Source organism: Mesocricetus auratus, unplaced genomic scaffold (genome assembly GCF_017639785.1).
Source record: "Mesocricetus auratus isolate SY011 unplaced genomic scaffold, BCM_Maur_2.0 Super-Scaffold_100001, whole genome shotgun sequence".
NCBI classification, from domain to species: Eukaryota; Metazoa; Chordata; class Mammalia; order Rodentia; family Cricetidae; genus Mesocricetus; species Mesocricetus auratus.
This window is the reverse complement of record NW_024429187.1, coordinates 17,144,333-17,165,839: the sequence shown is the minus strand read 5'-3', so window position 1 is coordinate 17,165,839 and position 21,507 is coordinate 17,144,333. Positions and strand designations below refer to the sequence as shown.

General features: G+C 40.0%; 1 protein-coding gene across 4 annotated transcripts in view; it reads left to right on the top strand.

The window, feature by feature from the left end:
- The window catches only part of Dennd5b (DENN domain containing 5B), a 118,595-nt gene that overhangs the window by 65,255 nt on the left and 31,833 nt on the right, over positions 1 to 21,507 (top strand). For all 4 annotated transcript variants that reach the window (XR_005876634.1, XM_040743674.1, XM_040743673.1 and 1 more), the window contains 6 exons: positions 2,728 to 2,965; positions 5,940 to 6,090; positions 11,508 to 11,601; positions 16,347 to 16,478; positions 18,197 to 18,349; positions 18,840 to 18,918. Coding sequence is in view for 3 of the 4 variants with exons in the window: in XM_040743674.1 (XP_040599608.1) it covers positions 2,728 to 2,965; positions 5,940 to 6,090; positions 11,508 to 11,601; positions 16,347 to 16,478; positions 18,197 to 18,349; positions 18,840 to 18,918 (847 nt within the window). In the remaining variant the exon portion in view is untranslated. The remainder of the gene's footprint in view (positions 1 to 2,727; positions 2,966 to 5,939; positions 6,091 to 11,507; positions 11,602 to 16,346; positions 16,479 to 18,196; positions 18,350 to 18,839; positions 18,919 to 21,507) is intronic.

Here is a 21,507-nt window from a genome sequence, read left to right as displayed (position 1 = left end):
TTTTAACTTTTTAAATAATTTACTTATTTTTAGTGTATTGGTGTTTTGCCTGCATGTTATGTCTGTGTGAGGGTCTCAGATCTTGGAGTTATAGACAGTTGTGAGTTGCCATTTGGGTTCTGGGAATTGAACCTAGGTCCTCTGGAAGAGCAAACAGTGATCTTAACTGCTGAGCCATCTCTCCAGCCCCTAGTGTTTTAGCTTTTTAAGCACAGGTTTTTATTTCCCTCTTTACATCCTATAAAGTATTTTATGCTAGATAAATAGTTTCACATGAAAGCAAATCCTTGGGAGGTAGAAGCAGAATGGCCAGGAATGCAAGGTGGTAAGTTTGAGACCAGCCTAGGACACCTGAGACCAGTCTCAAAAAAACTGGCCTTTGAATTGTATATTAAATTGCCACACACACACACACACACACACACACACACACACACACACACACACACACACACACACTTGGTTCACAAGTCTACTGCACCTGTAAGAGTTTTATTTATTCTTGTTTTATGACCAAGTCTAGAAAAATTAAGCCTGTTCTTTTTCTAAGAAATTCTCACTGACAGTTTAGTCCTCGCCCAATGATGTAACACCCAATTTGTTCGTGTAAAGGTAACAGTTCTGCCTAATTCATATATCTTTTGTATCTTAAAAGAGAACAAATGAGTGAATTTGGTTTCTCGACTATTAGTATAAGATTATGTTCCAGGCGTTTTAGAAAAGAGGCTAGCAGCTCTTTCTTCACTGTCCACTGGGGCTTTCCGCTCAGGTTCTCTGTGCTCTGTCCAATGCTCTTCATGTACCCCAGCTCTCTCCAACAGACAGAAGCACTAGAGATGTACATGAAGTCCTTAGGTCCTCTGCCTCGGTTAGTGAACAAGCATAATGTTGCTTTTTGAATGTGTCACAAAAGACCTCCCAGAAGAGCTGTTACACTCCAAGATGCTAAGTGTTTAATTTTGGAGCATCTGAAAAATAGGTATTTACTAAATGTTTGTGTAGTGTCAAAGATTATTTTCTGATTTCATCATATTTTTTCTTATGGAGGATAATATGCTATGCACATCACAATTTCCTGGTATACTTTATGGCTGATTAAACATCTTTAATATTAAGAAATCACTTTTCAAATACATTTCTGCTCTGGGATCTGTTCTCATTTTTGCTTAGTTTTTTTCATTATACTTTTTCTCCAGTTTAAGAACTGATCTTATACATAAGCGATCTATCTTTGGGGCAGTTCAAATCCTGATTTAAATTCATATCATAGTACCTTGTTCTTTTTTACTCTTTATGTAGATTCATACTAGAAGTGATTCTTTCTGTATAACCCCTAAGAAAATGAAATTTACATGTTGGATTCCAGAAGGCTAGAATCACCTTATTTTTCACTAAAGAAGCATGCAGGGCATAGTCGTCTTGAAAGTCAAGTTCTGGTTGATTTAAATCTTACAGAACACAAAATCTAAACATCAAAAGCTAGATGTTTGCCCCATTTTCAAAGGTGGGGGCTATTTCTGTTCTATACAAAGTAAGTTTGATGTTTGATCTATGAAGTAACATTAAGGAGATGAACTGATTTCTGGAAACTTCTATAAATCTGGATGTTTGTACTTACATAAGTACATTTAAACTGTGGAAGCACTTAAACTGAAAAGTGGATTCTGTAAAGAAGCTCTTATTAAAAGTACCCTGAAATAATAAAATGGAAAAATTAAATATGCTAGGAAGAAACTTGATAAATATTAAAAATAATAACTTTATTATCCTTCCATCTTTCTCCATTTGGCTCTGACACACAGCATCTGACTTTGAAGAGTGAAAGAATGAAAAACAAAACCAGCCCAGTGACTGGACTAGGAATTCACTTACAAGTTTCAGCTCATCTTAACCAAGATGAGAATTCCTAGATACATCATACATGAACTGAAGAGAACAAAAAAAAAAAAATGTGAACACTTCAGATTAGAAGCCAGTTATAATTTATTGCTTCAAGCAAACTAGTAAGAGGGAAGGACAGCTTGTACATTTTTGAAGATCCACTTGTATGATTTTTTTTTAGGCAATGTTTTTTCTGTCCCTTTTAAGTCTCAAATAATTGTGACTTAAATGGAAGGAGTTTAATCTTGAGTTAACAAGAAGAGTGAACCTAGAAAAACATCTGCTTGAAGACCAAAAAGATTTTACCCAGAATCCGTGTTATTTTTAAGTTCTTGCATAAACATATACAAACTATTGTGCACACACATGTGTGTACATATATATATATATGTATATGTATATATATGTATGAATGATATATAAACAGTTACTCATCTTCAGCCTTTTGGTTAGAGGTTCATTTCCTAGGCTAGGAACAGAGAACAAGAGAGATTACTCACTGGGAAGAAGAATCAAAATGTAATGGTTAGTGAGGTGGATGGCTGGCCGTGCATTATATAGCAACTTACCCGCCATCACTCATTAGTGACGTCCTCTCTCCTGCACAGTGGTCCTCGGGATACTAATGTAAATCAGTTTTGAAAAGGTAACTCCTCAGTGACCTAAAAATCTACAAACTTAGAGGAAAGGAAAAAAAAATAAATTGACAAGACTTTAAATGTTAAGCGTCAGTTGTATGTGTTATAAGTTTGAAAAGTCATAACTTTAACAAACTGTTCTTGTTCATCTTACATAATATTAAGATGACCTCATTAAAGAAATAATTTGCTAATTATCTCATTGCAGGCCTCTTTCCTCTCGGACCAGCCTGAGCCTTACCTGCCGTTTCTTTCACGCTTCATTGAAACACAGATGTTTGCCACCTTTATCGATAATAAAATCATGTCTCAATGGGAAGAGAAAGACCCTCTGCTTCGGGTCTTTGACTCTCGGATTGAGAAGATACGATTGTATAATGTAAGGGCGCCTACACCCACCCTGCGGACATCTATATATCAGAAATGCAACAGTTTAAAAGAAGCAGGTATATTTGCCATGCCTTTGGGGGGGAGGGAAATCCATGATCATTTCTTTTTATAGACTGTTGACTTCTACAGCACAAAATTAATTTCTCTCTCTCTTTTTTTTTTTTTTTTTTTGGTGGGGGGTGTTTTGAGACAGGGTTTTTTTTATGTAGACCTGGCCATCCTGGAACTCACTCTATAGACCAGGCTGGCCTCAAACTCAGAGATCTGCCTGTCTCTGCCTCCTAAGTGCTGGGATTAAAGGTGTGCACCACCACTGCCCTGCTAAAGTTAGCTTTCATTTTGGGACATCATGACTAATCCTGGTATTATCAAGAAGTATTTTTATGCTTTTTTTTCTTCAGATTTCTCTGAATCCCTATTCCTGTGAACATTCAAAAGATACAGATTTTTGCTATTTTCTTGTTAGAAAAAAAAAAGGTTAATCTCTGTCTTGCTACTGATGCTATCAACTTAAAATAGTTAACCCCAAACTGGACATGGTGGTACATGCCTAAGTCCTAGCACTCAGGAAGCCAAGATAGAAGGACCAGGCATTTAAGGCCAGCCTGGGTAATGCAGCAAGATTTTGTCTAAAATAAAAACAAAACAAAAAGGAAATTTAGTTATGTAAATGCTTTCTAGTTTACATAACTTAAACAGTACTTATTGCTCTGTGGTACAGTGAGTTATATAGTTTCATGTCTTGAAATTAAATCTCTGGGTTTTTTTCCATTTAAATTAAAGTTTCCCCTAACCCAATTTCCTTCAAAGAATGACAAATTTTCCTGGTCTTGTCTGGTTGTGAAATACATCCTGTTAAATAAGTGGCCCTACTAATAGCCAACATTTGAGTCTTCCTTATGTGCCAGTTATTATCCCAGTGTTTATTTTGTCAGGCCCTTTTACATGTATATGCACAGGTATTTTTGCTGTTGCTTTATTACTGTTATTCTATGGGTGAGGAAACTGAGGGGTTTAAGAATTTGGCTGTGGTTCTATAACTAGTTCTATAACTAGTTGTTGGTGGGGCCACAAGTTGGATCCAGGTGTGACTGATTTCCAATACCTAATGCCTTATCCTTTAATGGTGGTTTTATTCATTAACAAATATGTAAAACATACCACTTCGTGTAGTTTTGCACATTTATGCCTAGTTCCCAGCGCATTCTTTGCTTAATAGGAATATATATCCTTTTATTTCTTTCCATTCAATAAAAAGTGGCACTTTTGCTGGGCAGTAGTGGCACATGTCTTTAATCACCACACTTGGGGGCAGAGGCAGGATCTCTGTGAGTTCCAGGCTAGCCTGTCTACAGAGCAAGTTGATACTTTTTATTTGAGGACACATGGATGTGTAGCTTCTTTGCTCTGCTTCTGTTGCTTGGTTAGTCCTTTCTTTCCATCTTCATTTAAACAGCTCAGTCACTGGGAGTGATAACATTGCTTTAGCATTTTTTGAGGAAAGAAGTAGTAAATAATAACTTTTATGCAGTATTCAAGGCACACTGTTGTATTCCTACGTAAAAGGGTGATTCTTGGAGCTCCTTCAGGAAATGGCAAGTCCCTCTATGTTTCTAGAAGCTGAGGAGATAGAATAAATGAAGTTGTTGAGAGAATTATGACTTCCAGTACTTTTAACAGTTATGTGAATACCTCATTGGGAAAATCTCATCCCCTTCTTCTTGGATTTTTTTAAAATGGAGTGAAGTACCAGTTCCTTAGCTTAACCTGTGTCTGGGAAATCTTACCAATTAAAATCGATTTTCTCTTTTCCCCTTGGAGCCTGATAATCTCACTCTCATCTCAGAAACTGTGAAGCGCTTTTAAAAATGTACCACTACCCAGTACTCGGGAGGCAGAGGCAGGCGGATCTCTGTGAGTTTGAGGCCAGCCTGGTCTACAAAGTGAGTTCCAGGACAGCCTCCAAAGCTACAGAGAAACCCTGTCTCGAAAAACCAAAAAAAAAAAAAAAAATGTACCACTATAGACTTAGCATGCCTGAAAATTAAGATTAGGTTAAGACCATAGTTACCAGGAATTCTGAAAAAGATTGTTTGTTTGTTTTTTAGTTTTTTCGTTTTGTTTTGTCTTCTCAAGACAGGATTTCTCTGTGACTTTGGAGACTGTCCTAGAACTAGCTCTTGCTCTTATAGGCCAGCCTGGTCTTGAACTCACAGAGATCCACCTGCGTCTGCCTCCCCAGTGCTGGGATTAAAGCTTGCACCACCACCACCCGGCTGAATTCTGAAAAAGTAAAAGGAGACTGTTGTCTATGGCTCTCCCATCTGGCACAAATTAATTTGGGGTGTGTGTGTGCGCGTGCGCGTGTGCGCGCTCAGTACTGGGAGTTAAATGCAAGGCCTTGCCTTGGCATGACAGAGAAGCACACTACTATTTTTTATACTTCTTTGTTTTGAGACAGTCTCAATAATCCATAGGAAAGCCTTGAACCCACAATTCTCCTTCCTTGACTTCCTGACTAGGTGGGGTTACAGCCTGTACCACCAGGTCTGGCTCCGTTGTTTCTTTGCAGTTGAACCCATGAGGCACAGACTGCCTACTGTTGACACTGTGGCTCCAGAGCCTGTGATTACAGAAAAACCAGAAATTGATAGTAATATAATTTTCTTTCTCCTCACCAATCACCACAAATCAATATTGACACAAACCCTTGAAACTTTTTACAGTAGACCCAACCTCTGACCTCACAAAGCAGGCATTTGATAACTTCTGAATATTCAGTATTCCCCAGGGATAAAAGTACTTAAAAGTTACATTGCTGTATGCTTCCTATGGATGTATATCGGTAATATTTCCAATATTTACTTAAATCTAATCTTTCTACATTCATATTTCTGATTACCAGAGACCTGTGTGAGAACCTGTTTCAGGGTGTCAGGATGATTTGAGGTTTCTGTGAGTGTGTGAATATATGATACAGCATTTTTTAAAAACAAAATGCCTCTAATTTATTATAAATTTAATTTGTAGCCCAGTCAATTGAGCAAAGACTGATGAAAATGGATCACACTGCAATTCACCCACATCTACTTGATATGAAAATCGGTCAAGGCAAATATGAGCAAGGGTTCTTCCCAAAGTTACAGTCCGATGTCTTGGCAACAGGACCAGCCAATAACAAGTAAGCATGCGTTTTACCTGAGTGACGAGTTGAATGAAAGAAAGTAAATGTTCCCCAGTGTTACCCAGGCAGTGTAAACATTAAATATCTTGCCTATTTGTATCTTTAAATTCAATTGATCCCTTGTATGCACTTGACTCTTAATTCTGTTGTGTAAAAAGTAAAAAGATTTTTTTTACAGAAGTATAAATAGACACATTTCTTGTGTTCTTTTTTTAAAATATTATTTGTGTTTTGGTTACTGGCATTGACAGAGTCTCAATAATTAAAACAGACTGAACTAGACTTCAGTATATAATCCAAGGCTGGCCTCAAATACATGATCTTCCTCAGCATCCTTTTCTTTTTCTTTCTTTCTTTTTATTTATTTTTGTTTTTGTTCTGTCCTTCATCCCATCACAGTGTTACAGACTGAACCCAGGGCTTTGTGCTTATAGATAAGTGGTCTGCCCCTGTGCTGAGCCCCTATCCTATGGTCCCTGACGTCCACACTGTCTTTTTTTTGTTGGGAGGTGGGGGTGGTGTAGTTTTATTTTGGTTTTTCAAAATAGCGTTCCTTTGTATAGCTTTGAAGCCTGTCCTGGAACTTGCTTTGTAGACCAGGCTGGCCTCAAACTCAGAGATCTGCCTGCCTCTGTCTCCTAAGTGCTGGGATTAAAGGCATTTGCCACCACTGCCCATCTTTTTGGTTTTTCAAGACAGGGTTTCTTTGTGTAGCACCTGGCTGTCCTGGAACTAGCTCAGTAAACCAGGCTGGCCTCGAACTCACAGAGATCCACCTGCCTCTGCCTCCCAAATGCTGGGATTAAAGGTGTGTGTTACCACCACCTGGCAAAACACTGTCTTAATACTAATCAGGAGTGGTGACTTTGCCAGCAACCCTGACTCTTGAAAGGGGGACCTAGGAAAATTTTGAATTTAAGGACAGCCTGAACAACACAGCAGGTTTGAAGATAATGTAGACTATATAGTGACCCTGTGTCATAAAGCAAAACAGATAAACACTGAACTTGAAACGTAGCTAAAAAATGTTGGTGATTATGGGCTCAGTGTAATCACTTTTTAAAAGATTTATGTGTATAAGTATTTTGCCTACATGTATGTTATGTATGCCATATACACACCTGGTGCCAGTGGTAGTCAGAAGAGGGCATCAGATCCAAGTTAAAAGATGCTTTTGAGTCACTATGGGAGCTACGAACCAAATCCAGTTCTTCTGTGAGAGCAATAAGAGTAACTTTGAGGTATTTGTTGATGGAGACATGGTCTGGTATTCTTGGACTAGCCTCAGACTTTGAGTTCAGATTGCTCTGAACTTCTTTTTCATGTGTTTTTTTATTTGTTCTTTGAGATTTTATACACATACACAATATGTTTTGATCACATTCATCCCTTCTTACTCTCCAGCAATCCTCCCAGTGCTCCTGATTCTGCCTCCCTCCCTCCCTTTTTCCCCTCCCTCCCTCCCTCCCTCCTCCCCCTCATTATTTACTTTTACCCACTAAATCTAATTAGTGCTGGCAGTATATGAAAGGGTAGAGCCAGCTACTAAAGCATGGGCAGCCTAGCAGAGGCCACGCGCCCCTGAGGAAAACCAACTCCCTCCCCCAGCAGCCGTCAACTGTAAATTGCTCTCCAGGTAGAAATGGTTCTTCATGAACCTTTCCCCATCCATGCTGAAATTCTGACCATCTTGCTCTTGTGCAGGCAAACGTAGCCATTTGTGAAATGGCCCTGTCCTGGATGGGAATCAATTTCACAACAGTTCTCCTCACCCTCTGTCTTCTGCAGTCTTTTCATTCCCTCTTCTGCAGTGATCCGGAAGCCTCTCGGGCAGGGTGTGATGCAGGTACCCTTAAAGCTGAGGGCAGCTCTCATTCTCATACCTCTGTTTCTAGAGTGCTAAGGTTGCAGATGTGTGGTACAACATCTGCCTTGTGTGATACTGGGGATGAAATTGAAGGTGTGCATGCTACATAAGAACTCTACCAACTGAGCTACATCTATCTCCAGGGCTCAAATTTTCTTTTCTTTTAGTTATAAAATATTCTAACTTTGAATTCCTTTGATATAAGACAGTTTTTTGATAACATTATGGTTTTCATCTATTTGGTAAGTATTCATTGTGCCATTAGTATATATAAGGATTATCCTGGTTAAAGATTTAACAGTGAATCCAGCTTGGTGGTACATACCTGTAATCTTAGTATTTGGATAACTGAGGAAAATTCAAGGCCAGTCTGGGCTACATAGAAAGATAAAAGAACTTAGCAATGAAATGAACATAACAACAAACAATAAAAAACATTTTCAAGCATAAGAAAACAAAGCAGTAAATATGTATAGATAATTTATATGAAGAAAGATGGTTCACAATTATAATCCTTTGTGCTACAAAGGAGTGTGAGGCAGGACTTCAACACCAGGCTGAGTTATATAACAAATATGAGGCTAGAGGCAGCTGAGGACCTTTCTCAAATAAAATAATAAAAAGCAATGAAGGAAAATAGGGAGTTCTTAGAAGAAAGGGTATAACAGTTTGGTTGAAAATGGAAATGATAGACTCATAGGAAGTGGCATTATTGGAAGTGTGTTAGAGGAAGTTGTCACAGGAAGTATGCTTTGAGGTTTCAGAAGCTCAAGCCAGGCCCAGTGTTATTCTCTCTCTTCTTGCTGCTTACCAATTCATATGTAGAACTCTTGACTCCTTCTCCAGCACTGCCTGTCTGCACCATGGTGGTTTGAATAGGTAAGGCCCTCATGGACTCGTGAATGCTTGGCCCATAGGGAATGGCAACATTAGGAGGTGTGGCCTTGTAGGAGTAAGTGTGGCTTTGTTAGAGGAAGTATGTTACTATAGGGGTGGGTTTTAAGGTCTCATATGCTCAAGCTACACTCAGTGTGTTCCACAGTTGCTTCTGCTATGGGCAAGGAAGCTTCTTCTGCAGTGGTATTGATGATTGCCTCATAACTGACAATGGGAGACATTGAAACAACTTCTCTCCCACCAATAACCCCCCCCCCAAAAAAAGAGACAGTCCAGACAGGAAGCTGTTGAAGAGAGTTCTTTAAATTGTAGTAAAGATTCTGAAGTATAGCTCTTCACAGTTGATGGCTTATGGTGTAGGGGTGGGGAAGGACTGTTTTCTCTATATTGCTTTGGAGGCTGCCCTAGAACTAGCTCTTGTAGACCAGGCTGGCCTCGAACTCACAGACATCCACCTACCTCTGCATCCCGAGTGCTAGAATTAAAGGTGAGCGCCACCAATGCCCGGCTAGGACTGTTTTCTTTAAGGGACTGGCCACTGGGAATTTGAGTAGGCTCCAATGAGTATATAGGCAACACAAATTAAATTTGGTATTTTTGTTTTTGTTTCTTGGGGAGGAGGGCAGTGGCTCAGATCATGGACATTAACATTACCTCCGCTGGCAGTGTGGACCATGGAAGTCTTTCAAGGAGACTTAATCCAGAAAATGAACCATTCTTCATCTTGGATATCTTGTTGCTCAGAGTCAGGGTGATAGTGAAGTTGGGCAACATGACTGGGTACAAGACCTGTGCTAGCCGCAGGCATCTGTATATCACCCTGCCCTTGGTAACAGCCACCCCACTGGTACCCCAGGCACAAGCATCGTGTTTATAGCCTGTGAATACTATGGCCCTGTGCTCTCCTCCATGAAGCAAGGTGAGCAACCATTCCATGCTGCAGGTGGCACCAGCCTAGCAGACAGCAATGAGGCAAGGTGGGCAGGTAGTTGACCTGAACCTCCCAGAGGCCCAAACACCAGTCCTACTTGGCAACAACATGCTCCTTTGTCTGCTATGGGGCCATACTGTCATACCTGTTGCTGCCATTGAGTCTCTAAATCTGCTTCTCACATCATCTTTCTGTCTCTCCACTGCATATTCATTTATTAAAGTGGCATTTCAGTGTGCTATGTGTCATGCAGTATTTTGCTTTGCCCAAACAGCTTTACATGCAAATACTTAATGCATTGAGTCACTGAATTGGTTCAAGGTTTCTGAAGCACCATAAATACTGGAATAATTGTGAGACTCCTCTCGGGTGTCCTGTTGTTGTCGTCAAGAGTCAGGGAAATTGTACAGCTGGGCAGTGCATTCGGGGCTGGAGGCAGGACACACATAATCTCCAGGCTGCTACACACCACCCCACCCCACCAGCACCCCAGAAGCATACTAGCAGCACCGTGACCCCATACTCTACTCCCCCATTGATTTTCTTAAATCTCATTTCCCTGTTTTGAAAACAGAATTAAATAGGATATTTGCCCCACAGAACATATTTTTTTTTCATATAACCAGTGTTTATTTGTACCACCCTGCCTATTAACACTAATTTGTTTTGGGATGAGGAGTTCAGACTTTTGGTTGGCTGGCTGGCTGGCTGGCTGGCTGGCTGGTTGGTTGGTTGGTTGGTTGGTTGGTTGGTTGGTTGGTTGGTTGGTTTAGTTTGGGGTTTATCGAGACCAAGTCTTACCAAGGAGCTTAGGATGACCCACAGTACACTGTCCCCTTGTCTTTAGAGGTGGAGTTATAAACATGTATCTCTGTCCTCAGATGAACCCTAATTTGTTCAGTCCCTGTGAACAAATGTGTTAACTATTTTTATGACATTATTTTCCCTTTTTAAAATTACATTTATTGAGGGAATTCACACATGCCTTGGTGCACATGCAATTTTTTATTTTTTAAAAATGTTTGTGTGCCTCTGCATCACTGTGGATGTCCACGGAGGCTTAAAGAGGGCATCAGATCTTTGGAAGCTAGTTACAGGCGGTTGTAAGCCACCCACTGTGGGTGCTGAAACCAAACTCAGGTTCTCTGGAAGAGCAGCAAGGGATCTTAATTGCTGATCTCCCTCTCCAGTCCCTGACCTCAGTTTTTAAAAAGTATTAAATGGTTGTGAATATCCAAAACCCATTATATTGAATGCTTTGAATGGGCAAATCAAATGGCATATAAAATTATAACTTTAAATATATTTTGAAAAGAATTGGTTGGAAGAACTGAGTGTGGTGGATTATGATTTCAAGGCCAGACTAAAGAACACAAGCCTGTTCGAAGAAGAAACAAGGGAAGAAGGGAGGAAAACAGCTGGTTCCTTGTTTTGTTTTGCTTTTTGTAGTTATTGTTTTGGAGGAGGTTGGTGTTTTTGGTTTTTGGTTTTTTGTGATTGTGTTTCTCTATATAGCCCTGGCTGCCCTGGAACTCACTTTGTAGACCAGGCTGGCCTCCAACTCAGAAATCCTCCTGCCTCTTCCTCACAAGTGCTGGGATTACAGGTGTGTGCAGCCAACACCGGCCCATTCTTTCTCTTTTTAAGAAAGTAAAGTTCATGTCTTCTTACTTGGCTAATTTTCTTAATCTATATTGTCTCCGTTTATTTATTTGCCAGTCGCTGGGTGAGTCGAAGTGCCACGGCACAGCGCCGGAAAGAACGCCTTCGCCAGCATTCTGAACACATTGGACTGGACAATGACTTACGGGAGGTATGTGATCAGACTGCCTGGGATGCCACGATGCAGAGAAAAATAACTCAACCCAGGAGCTGTCACTATACATGATCTTTCAAGCTCTTTTAAAAACATTTCAATCATATTTTAAAATACTATTTTTGTGCTAAAATGTAGCAAAAACATTTTCCAGTTTTGTCCCTTTATTTGTCTAAAATAGGGCTTTATTTCTGTGTATTAAGGTTAATAGAAGCTTTATTTAGGGTTAACTTTTGGTAAGTAGGTCTCCTGAAGGGAAAATCATTGAGATATACATGTATCTAAGTTTCAAATATAATTTAAGCTAAGTAAGTAAAGATATAGTAACACATTCTTTGGCTTTGGCTTGCTGACGTCATTTTTTAGAAGTACCAGAGCTGTTTTTTAGATTAAGATCTATATGCTTTATTTGTATTCATTGAAAATGAAATTCAAATTATGTTTAAATAATTATATTTCTTGTGATCAAAAGAAAAATTGAAGCAAAAATCTTGATAACTGTTTTGCAAACTCACACGTGTAGAAATGCAATAGAAAACATCGTTCCAGAATGAAGCCTCCCTTATTCATTGTCTTTCCTTCGCTCCCCTCCCCATGCTGTGGTCCTATCATGTGCATGCAGGTTTTGCTTCTCTTTCTTTTTCCCCCCCTTTTCTACTTTTCTGTCATTGAAACGTCGTCATCATCTTAGCCTTCCGGGGAACTTTTGGTCTGTCAGAACTCCATGGCGTTCTGGGAGTGGGATCAGGGCCCAACTCCTCCTGCACGGCTTCCTAAAAAGTCATTCTCTGAGTGCTGCCTGGTATGTCCTTGGCCTTTTAAGTGTTGCACAAGATTTCCTGAATCTTGCTATTGGTGTTTCTTGAATGACCCACACCTGTGAGTGCATGTAGCATGTTTTGCTCTCTGTTTGCTGCCTGTTTGTGCTAGAATGTGCACACACAAGTAATTCTAGGCTGTTGACAGTAAAACTGACATTCAAGTCCTGAGTCATTGGGGATGTGTGTGTGTGTGTGTGTGTGTGTGTGTGTGTGTGTGTGTGTATACGTGTGTATAGATCCTCCATAACAAATTGCTTTTCTTTTAAGTGGGAGAGAGATGTATTGTAACTCCTTTATTATTTTAAGGATTTCTTTTCACAAATGCTGAAGTAGCTTTTCTTTTGCTAGATGTTTGTCTTCATATCATTTTAATTACTTTCCTGGTCTACATACATTTTGTTTCAGAAAACTCAATCATCACCATAGAATATTAGTGCTAAGAGGAACCTTTGAGGTTGTCTTGTCTAGCTTGACATTTTAACTGACGAGCAATAAATTTGCCCACAGTTAAATGGACATACACAACAGAGCTGAGCCTGTAGCACAGGACCCCTAATGTCCAGGCTCAAGTATCTTCCCACTAATCATGTATACCAGATTGCTCTAACTATTGCTCACCTGAGGACACAAATAGTCTGAGACTCTGACTTCTAACTTTCTCGTTATGTTATTAGTTTACATTTACAGTAGTCTTCCCTTCCAGTGAGTTAGCACCAATTAGAAGGATAGAATATCTATTACAGAATTGTGGGGAAGGCTATATTAAAGAGCACTTACTTCCAAATTCAGTGTTTATTGAACAAGATTGCAATTTCATATATATTCCCTAGTGGCTTATTGGTTTGGTTTGGTTTGGTTTTGGGGGGAGTGTTTTTGGGTTTGTTGTCCTTGTTTTGTTTCTGTTTTGAGACAGGGTATCTACCATGTAACTCTGGCTAGCCTGGAACTCACAGAGTTTGGCATGCCTCTGCCTCCCAAGATCTGGGATTAAAGGTGTGTACCACCACACCCAGCTGCTTTTTTTATTTTGCTCTGTGTGTGTGTGTGTGTGTGTGTGTGTGTGTGTGTGTGTGTGTGTGTGTGTGTGTGTGTGTGTATGTATGTGTGTTTGACTGTCTGTCTGTCTGTCTGTCTGTCTGTCTGTCTGTCGATGTGAATGCCACATGAGTACATTGGATCTTTTGTAGCTGGAGTTACAGGTGCTTATGAACCGCCTGCAGTGGGTGCTAGGAACCATACTCAGGTCCTCTCCAACATCAGTTACCTCTGTCTGCTTTTGTATTTGAGAGAGGGTCCATGTATCCTAGCCTGATCTAAACTAACATGTATTTAAGGCTGATCTTGAACTTCTGATCCTCCTTTCCCATTCCTGAAGTACTAGGATTAAAGACGGCACCACTATACCCAGTTTGGTTTGTTTTTAATAATAATAATAGAATGGTTAATTGTGGTGGTGGTGGTGGTGGCCTTATGAAACAGGGTCTCACTATATACATGTGGTTGTCCTGAAGCTCCCTGTGTAGACCAGGCTGGCCTCCAATTTACAGAAATCAGCCTACCTTGGCCTCCCTGATGCTGGAATTAAAGATGTACACCACCTCACCTGAACTTTATATTTCTTTTAAATTATGTTCATGTGTGTGGGGCTGTGTGCACTTGAGTGTAGGTCCCTGTGGAAGCCAGAAACATTGAATAGTCCTAGAGCTGGAGTTAACTGAGCTACCTGATGTGGGTACTAGAAACTGAACTCAAGTCCCCTGCAAAATCAGCACACACTCAGCACCGCTGAGCATCTATCCAACTCCACCACACTAAGTGTTTATGTGGTGCTGGGGAACAAACCAGGGTTGTGTATATGCCAGGTAAGCACTCTACAGTTGAGCTATATCCCCAGTGGGAAAGCTCTTTCAACATTAAAAATTTATTTTCACCCATCTTTATATCTAGCTTTTTAAATTCTTTCCCCAAATAACAATAGAAAATATAGATGCTGCCTTGTAGCTCAGATTGTTTTTTTTCTAAAACTGCTTTTATTTACTTACTTGAAAATTAACTTCTGACAGGTGGGGCACCCCTTTAATCCCAGTGCTCAGGAGGCAGAAGCAGGTGGATCTCTGTGAGTTCTAGGCCAGCCTATTCTCAGCAAGTTCCAGGACAGGATCCAAAGCTACACAGAGAAACTGTCTTGAAAAAACAAAAAAAAAAAAAAAAAGAAAGGAAATTATGTTTCTATGCCCACTGCTACATTTAATGTCCCTACTGATAATAGTTTTCTCATTTTCAATTTTTCCTTTTTTTTCCTTTGAATTATATTTAAAGCAGAAACATACATTTAAGCGCTGAAGTAACAGTTTCATGGGGAATTCATTTGCTGTTTCAGTGGCTCTTTAAAATTATTAGACTGAGAACAGGCCAATCATCTTGTTAATGTTACCTTTTGTTGGAACATTGAGAGAAACTAATCACTGGGTCGTTAATCAGTGGCAACTTGAGCAGGTGGGTTTTCTTCCAAAGGGGAAACAGATTCTCTTACATTTAAAGAGTGCAAAGGAATTTACACATCTTATTGTATAGTACCAAATTCTCTCCTTAAGATAATAAGAATAGATTTACACCTGTGCCCGTGAATGTGTCAATTCATTAGCATGCAGTCTCCCTCAACAAAATGGTAGTTTTACTATATGATTTAGAGCAGTTCTTCAAAATGTGGTCTTAAGACACAGAATCTTTTGGAGATTATGCCTTGTAATCTTGATGCAAAGTTCTAGATGAGGTTCTTCAGGCAGTGTACAAGCACAGAGAACATAGTTCTGTGCTGACGAGGTGTATGGGGTCTCTTTTGAGATTTGTTCTTGAATAAACCAGCCTGGCCTCAAACTTGCTAAGTAAACACAGATGACCTGGAACTCTTGATCGTCCTGCCTTCGCCTTCCAAGTGCCGTGGTTATAGATGTGCACCACCAGACATGGCGTATGTAGTGCTCAGCATCCATCATACATCCTGTGCACCATAAACAAGCTCTCTACCAGCTGGTTTTGGCTTTTATGGGAAATGACTAAACAAAGTTCAAGAACATTGGAATGGGTTCTCTCTCTCTCTCTCTCTCTCTCTCTCTCTCTCTCTCTCTCTCTCTCTCTCTCTCTCTCTGTGTGTGTGTGTGTGGTGCACGAGCGTATGCACATGTTATCACAGGTGAGGCAAAGAAGGGTTTTTTCTTTGTTTTGTTTTTCATTTTTTACTGCAAAGGAAGGTTTGATTCGACCATCTCAGTAGAGTCGTCCCAGCCCCCTTACCTGGAGCCTATCATGATTTTCAGCCTTTTCTGTGAACTGTGTAGCATGCACCATACAGTGACATGTAGCAACATTAAACATCCATTGATATAATTGATCTCATAAAATGAGCTACAACATGATTCTGGTATTATTGAAGGTTAGTTACAGCCAAGGATTTGGCTGTAGAGCGTACCCAGATGATTGACAGACTTAAGTCTCTGTTGAGAGGAGTGGAACAGAAGAAGCCAGTGACCCGAGAACCACTCCATTTCTGTGGAACTTCAGACTAGACTAGACTGGACACCTAGTTTTTTTTTTTGGTTTTTTAGGGTTTTTTTGCTCTTGTCTGGATCCCAACTAATAAGATTGGTGGCCCCACTAAAAAGACTAAACTCAATGAAACTCCTGGTTTTGAATTTATTTCAACTTAATGTTTCTGTCACTGTCTTTTTCACAAGAGTTAGCTGGTTTCGGGAAGAGTACACATGTTCTCTGCCTTCTATCAAGAGCACTAAAATCTTAATTTCTGATACACACATACACTTATGACCTTTTGTACATCCTGCCTGTTATATTTGTTCATGTAAGTTTTAAGTATAAGAGAATATATGGTGTTTATACATTTAAAATACTCTTGATTTTTAGAAATACATGCAAGAGGCACGAAGCTTAGGAAAAAACATGAGACAACCAAAACTGTCAGATCTCTCACCTGCTGTGATTGCACAGACCAACTGGAAATTTGTAGAAGGCTTATTAAAAGAATGCAGAATGAAGGTATGTATACTGCCGCAGACAGTGTGCATTCATATTTATACCCTGTGTGGATCTAAGAAGAGGTAAGTAAACTCCATTCATGCCTGTAGCCTCTCTCAAAAGAGAGTTATATTATTTCACTTCTTATGAGTATGGGTGTTTTGGGTGTATCCTTGTCTGTGTGATACATGTGGGCAGTGCCCATGAAGGCCGAAAGAGGGTATCGGATCTTCTGGGATGGTTATAAGCTACCATGAGGGTGTTGGAAATCAAACCAGGTCCTCTTCAAGAACAGCCAGTGCTGTTAACCCCTGAGCCCCCTCTCCAAGCTTCAAAAGAAACTTTTTTGTAACATAGACCTGGTAATGCTCTTCACTGAAGTTGTGAACCTCCATGACTCACAGCATCAATGACATTGGGAGCATTGCATAGTTTTTCACATCTTTTTAACTATTGTGTGGTGTGTGTGTGTGTGTGTGTGTGTGTGTGTGTGTGTGTGTGTGTGTGTAGGCACACATGTGGAAGTCAGAGGACAACTTAATGAAGTCAGTTCTTACCATCTACCTTGTTTTGAGGCAGCATCTTTCTTGTTTGTTGTCATTACTATGGCTGTTTGAAATAACAGGCCCATGAACTTCATCCCAGATCTTACATAGTAGCATTGAGATTGGAGGTTTGTGCCACCTTATCAGCCTTTTACATGGTTCCCAGGATCTGAACTCGGGTGGTCAAGCTTGTGCATAAGCACTTTTACTCACAAACCATCTCCCTAACCTTTAGCTGTAGTCTTCCTCTTTGGTGTGATGTGAAACCAACCATTCATCAGTTATAGAAAGTTGCTCTCTTATGTGAAAAGCAGCATATAAGCCTTGCTTGTGTTCATACATGTTATCACATTCACATATGTTCAAGGGAAAGGATCTTAACTATGGTATAGGTCAATGAGTATTAAATAGAATTCTCTCACAGAACTGCCTTTATATGAGGTAGCCATATAAATGATAAACCTCAGTTTTATAAGTATCTTGTGAGCATATTCAATGAAAGTACTGTTTTCAGTGTCAATGTATACATGTAATTAGGCAAGGTACTACCTAGAGGAGCTGTAGCTTTCTCACTTTGCCTGTGCAACACTAGCTAAGGTTGATATGAATTAATTTACCTGAAACTGGTTTAATTTTCTGATACATCCTTGTGAGCAAAGAACAGAGAAAAGAGGGAAATGAGGAGAACCTAGTTCACTCACAAACTAGGAAGTTCTCAAAAAAAAGAAAGAAAGAAACAAAGAAAAATGTAGAGCTGCTCATTTCTGTTGTGGTTTTAGCTTAAGTACAGAAAGCTTTAGCTTGTCGAGATACTATAGTCGGTAAAGGTCAGCTTAGTGACAGGATGAGGTTCTGGTGTCAGAAGGTGCATTTTCAAGATTCAAGGCAATTCCAGAAGTTCTAGGACAATTATACTGTTACAGAAGTCAATTATATGTGGTTTTTTTTCAACATTATGATGCCTTGCAAATATTATTGTTTCATTAGTGCCCTAATATTCTCTGACATAATAGTAAAATATAGAAGATATTACTCCAACCAGCTGGCCACTAGACTAAGATATTTTCTCCATGGTGCCTGAAATCTGTAATCAGAATTGTAATGAAGGGAAGCAGATCTCCTAAACTAGTAATTGATGCCTTGGTTTTGAGTTTCCCTGCTGTGGTAACTTATGATCGATCATAATGTTTTTAGACAAAACGCATGTTGGTAGAGAAGATGGGACACGAAGCCGTGGAACTGGGCCATGGAGAAGCCAACATCACTGGCTTGGAAGAGAATACCTTGATTGCTAGCCTCTGTGACCTGCTGGAGAGGATATGGAGCCATGGCTTACAGGTCAAGCAGGTAACTAACTCAAGAGGCACTGGTGGCATGGCTGATTAAGGGACTTACTCATGTCAAGGGACTGGACTGTTCAAGGTGACACACACCTTAATCCTAGCACTCAGGAAGCAGAGCAGGTAGATCTCTGTGAGTTTGAGGCCAGCCTGATCTATAGAGTGAGATCCTGTCCTAAAAAAAGGAAAGAAGACCAGGGTTACACAGAGACCTTTCCTAAACAGATATAGATAGATAGATAGAGATAGAGATAGAGAGAGAGAGAGAGAGAGAGAGAGAGAGAGAGAGAGAGAGAGAGAGAGAGAGAGAGAGAGAGAGAGAGATACGTATCACAGGCCATTCAGTTCCAGCAAAAGAAACATAATCTGGGCTAGATGTGGCGGCATGCACCTTTAATCTCAGCACTTGGGAGGCAGAGAAGGGTGGTCTTGATGAGAATTTATTTTGTAATAAATGTTTCTTTAAAGTGAACATTTTGTGTGTCTTGTGCTTTCAGGGGAAGTCTGCCTTGTGGTCACATTTAATTCAGTTTCAGGACAGAGAGGAGAAACAAGAGCATCTCACAGATTCACCAGGTAAGAAGGCTCTGGGATAAGATAAATTACTTTAAGTCTCATGTGCCTTGGGCTAACCTTGTACTCTTGATCTTCCTGTCTTCCCCTCCCATGTGCTAGGATTACAGGCATGGGCCACCGCACATAACTTGAGATAGATTGGTTTGATAGAGTGGGCAGTATGAGGCAATGAGAAGAATCAGTTTTGATGGGTGTGTCTCAATCTAAAATTTACCCATGTTACAAATAAGGATAAAGCAGCAGGAGCAATATTACAAGATATTAATCTACGGAAACTCACTTGATCTTCTGTTTTCTCATTATAAGACAGAGAAAATGATAGTAGCTATCCAGAGTGATCATATTGATATAAAAGAACAAACACAATTAATTATGAAGGACTATACAGGTATATTCTCCCAGTACTAGAGTATGGTATGGTATATACTGTTGTTATTGTTGTTTTTCATTATTATTATTATTATTATTATTATTATTATTGAAAAGTTTTGTACCGGGCAGTGAGTGGTGGTGCATGCCTTTGATCCCAGCAGTTGGGAGGCAGAGACAGATGGATCTATGTGAGTTCAAGGCCAGCCTGGTCTATAGAACGAGTGCGAGGACAGGCTCCAAATCTACACAGAGAAACCCTGTCTCAGAAAAAAAAGAAAAGTTTTGTGACCATCACTAAAATCTTTTTTTTTTTTAATTGTTTTTTCAAAACAGGGTTTCTGTGTAGCCCTGGCTGTCCTGGAGCTCACTCTGTAGATCAGGCTGGCCTTGAACTCAGAGATCTGCCAACCTCTTCTTCCCAAGTGCTAGGATTAAAAGCTTGTGCCACCACCCAGCAATAATCTTAATATCTTCTGTTACACCTTACTTATTTTTTTTTTTTTTGATTTTACGAGACAGGGTTTCTCTGTATTGTTTTGGAGGCTGTCGGTCCAGCCTGGCCTCGAACTCACAGAGATCTGCTTGCCTCTGCCTCCCAAGTGAAAGGCGTGTGCCACCACTGCCCAGCTTACTTACTTTTTTTAATGTGGGCATTTGTATATGGAGGTTAAATGACAGCTTGCAGGAATCAATTGTCTTCCACTTTGTGGGAACTGAGAATTTAACTCTGGTTGCTTGGTTTGGTGGTAGGTGCCTTTATCCACTGCTCTGTGTCACTTCCTTTTTTTTTTTTTTTAAATAATGTCAGGATCAAATCCTGAACCATGTATTTCTAGATAAACTTTCAGGAAAAATTACTGAGGCTATTTAAGAGTCAGATTGTTTTTGCTTAACTTGTTTCCTGCTTTTTGAGATAGGTAACTTACTTCGATGCTCAGGCCGGGCCTCAAACTTGGTGTAAGTCCCACCTTAGTTCCACATGTAGCTGGGACTACAGGCATGTATCAGCACACTCAACTTAGGAGTTAGAGTCCTCAGCTTATAGGCAGCATCTCATGGTATTGGTATCATAATTCTCCTGCTAATTAGAATTATACAGGATCCCTTATACCAAATAATACAACTATTACATTATTTTTTTCACAAAGAGCTTGTTTGTTTTTTCTTGACAGTGCTGATAGTCAAATGCCGGTATCAGCCACTGAGTCATATCTACAACCCAGAGCTTGGTTTTCTTTATGTAAGATAACCATCTGTTTTATAAAATGTACAATTAACAGTAGGAAGTTAATAGAATGGTGGCACTTGGCTATAATCCCAGTACTCAGGCTGAGGAAGGAGGCTTATCCTTTCTAAGTCAGTCTGAGTTATGTGATGAGACCTTATCCCAAAAAACCTGAAAGAGGGTAGGACAAGATTTTATACTGAGTTAGCCATTTAGGAACCATTTTTTAAATTATAAATTCTTTGAAGCCGGGCGGTGGTGGCGCACGCCTTTAATCCCAGCACTCAGGAGGCAGAGGCAGGCAGATCTCTGTGAGTTTGAGGCCGGATTGACAGCCTCCAAAACAATACAGAGAAACCCTGTCTCATAAAACCAATAAATAAATAAATAAATAAATTCTTTGAAAATTTCAGAAATAAAAAATTTAAAAAAAAATTTGAGACATGATCTCACTGTGTAGCTCTGGCTGAACTGGAACTCACCATGTAGACCAAGCTGGCCTTGACCTCACAGAGATCCCCCTGACTCTGCCTTCAGAATGCTGGACCAAAGACATGCGCCACTACACTCAGCTGTTTCAGTCAGTTGTATGGCTCAGTGAGTTCCTCTGCCAACTCTGAAAACCTGGGTTTGATCCCCAGAGTTCATATGGTAGGAGAAAATGCCACAAAATTATCTTTTGACCTCCACCTAGAGACCATAGAACGTGTATGTGGTGTGTGTATGTGTGTGTGTGGTGTGTGTGTGTGTGTGTGTGTGTGTGTGTGTGTGTGTGTGTGTGATTTAAAAAATGCATAAGCTAACCACCAACTTAAGAAGTAAAACACAGCCAGTTGAGGATGTAGCTCAGTGGAAGACTCCTCACCTAGCAAGTGTGAGACCCTGAGTTCAATCCCCAGTACTGAAAAATAAACAAAGCAAACAAATGAAAGAAGGGAAGTAAAGGGGTACCCTTGTATTCATCCCCAATTCCTTTTCCTTCACTATCCCTA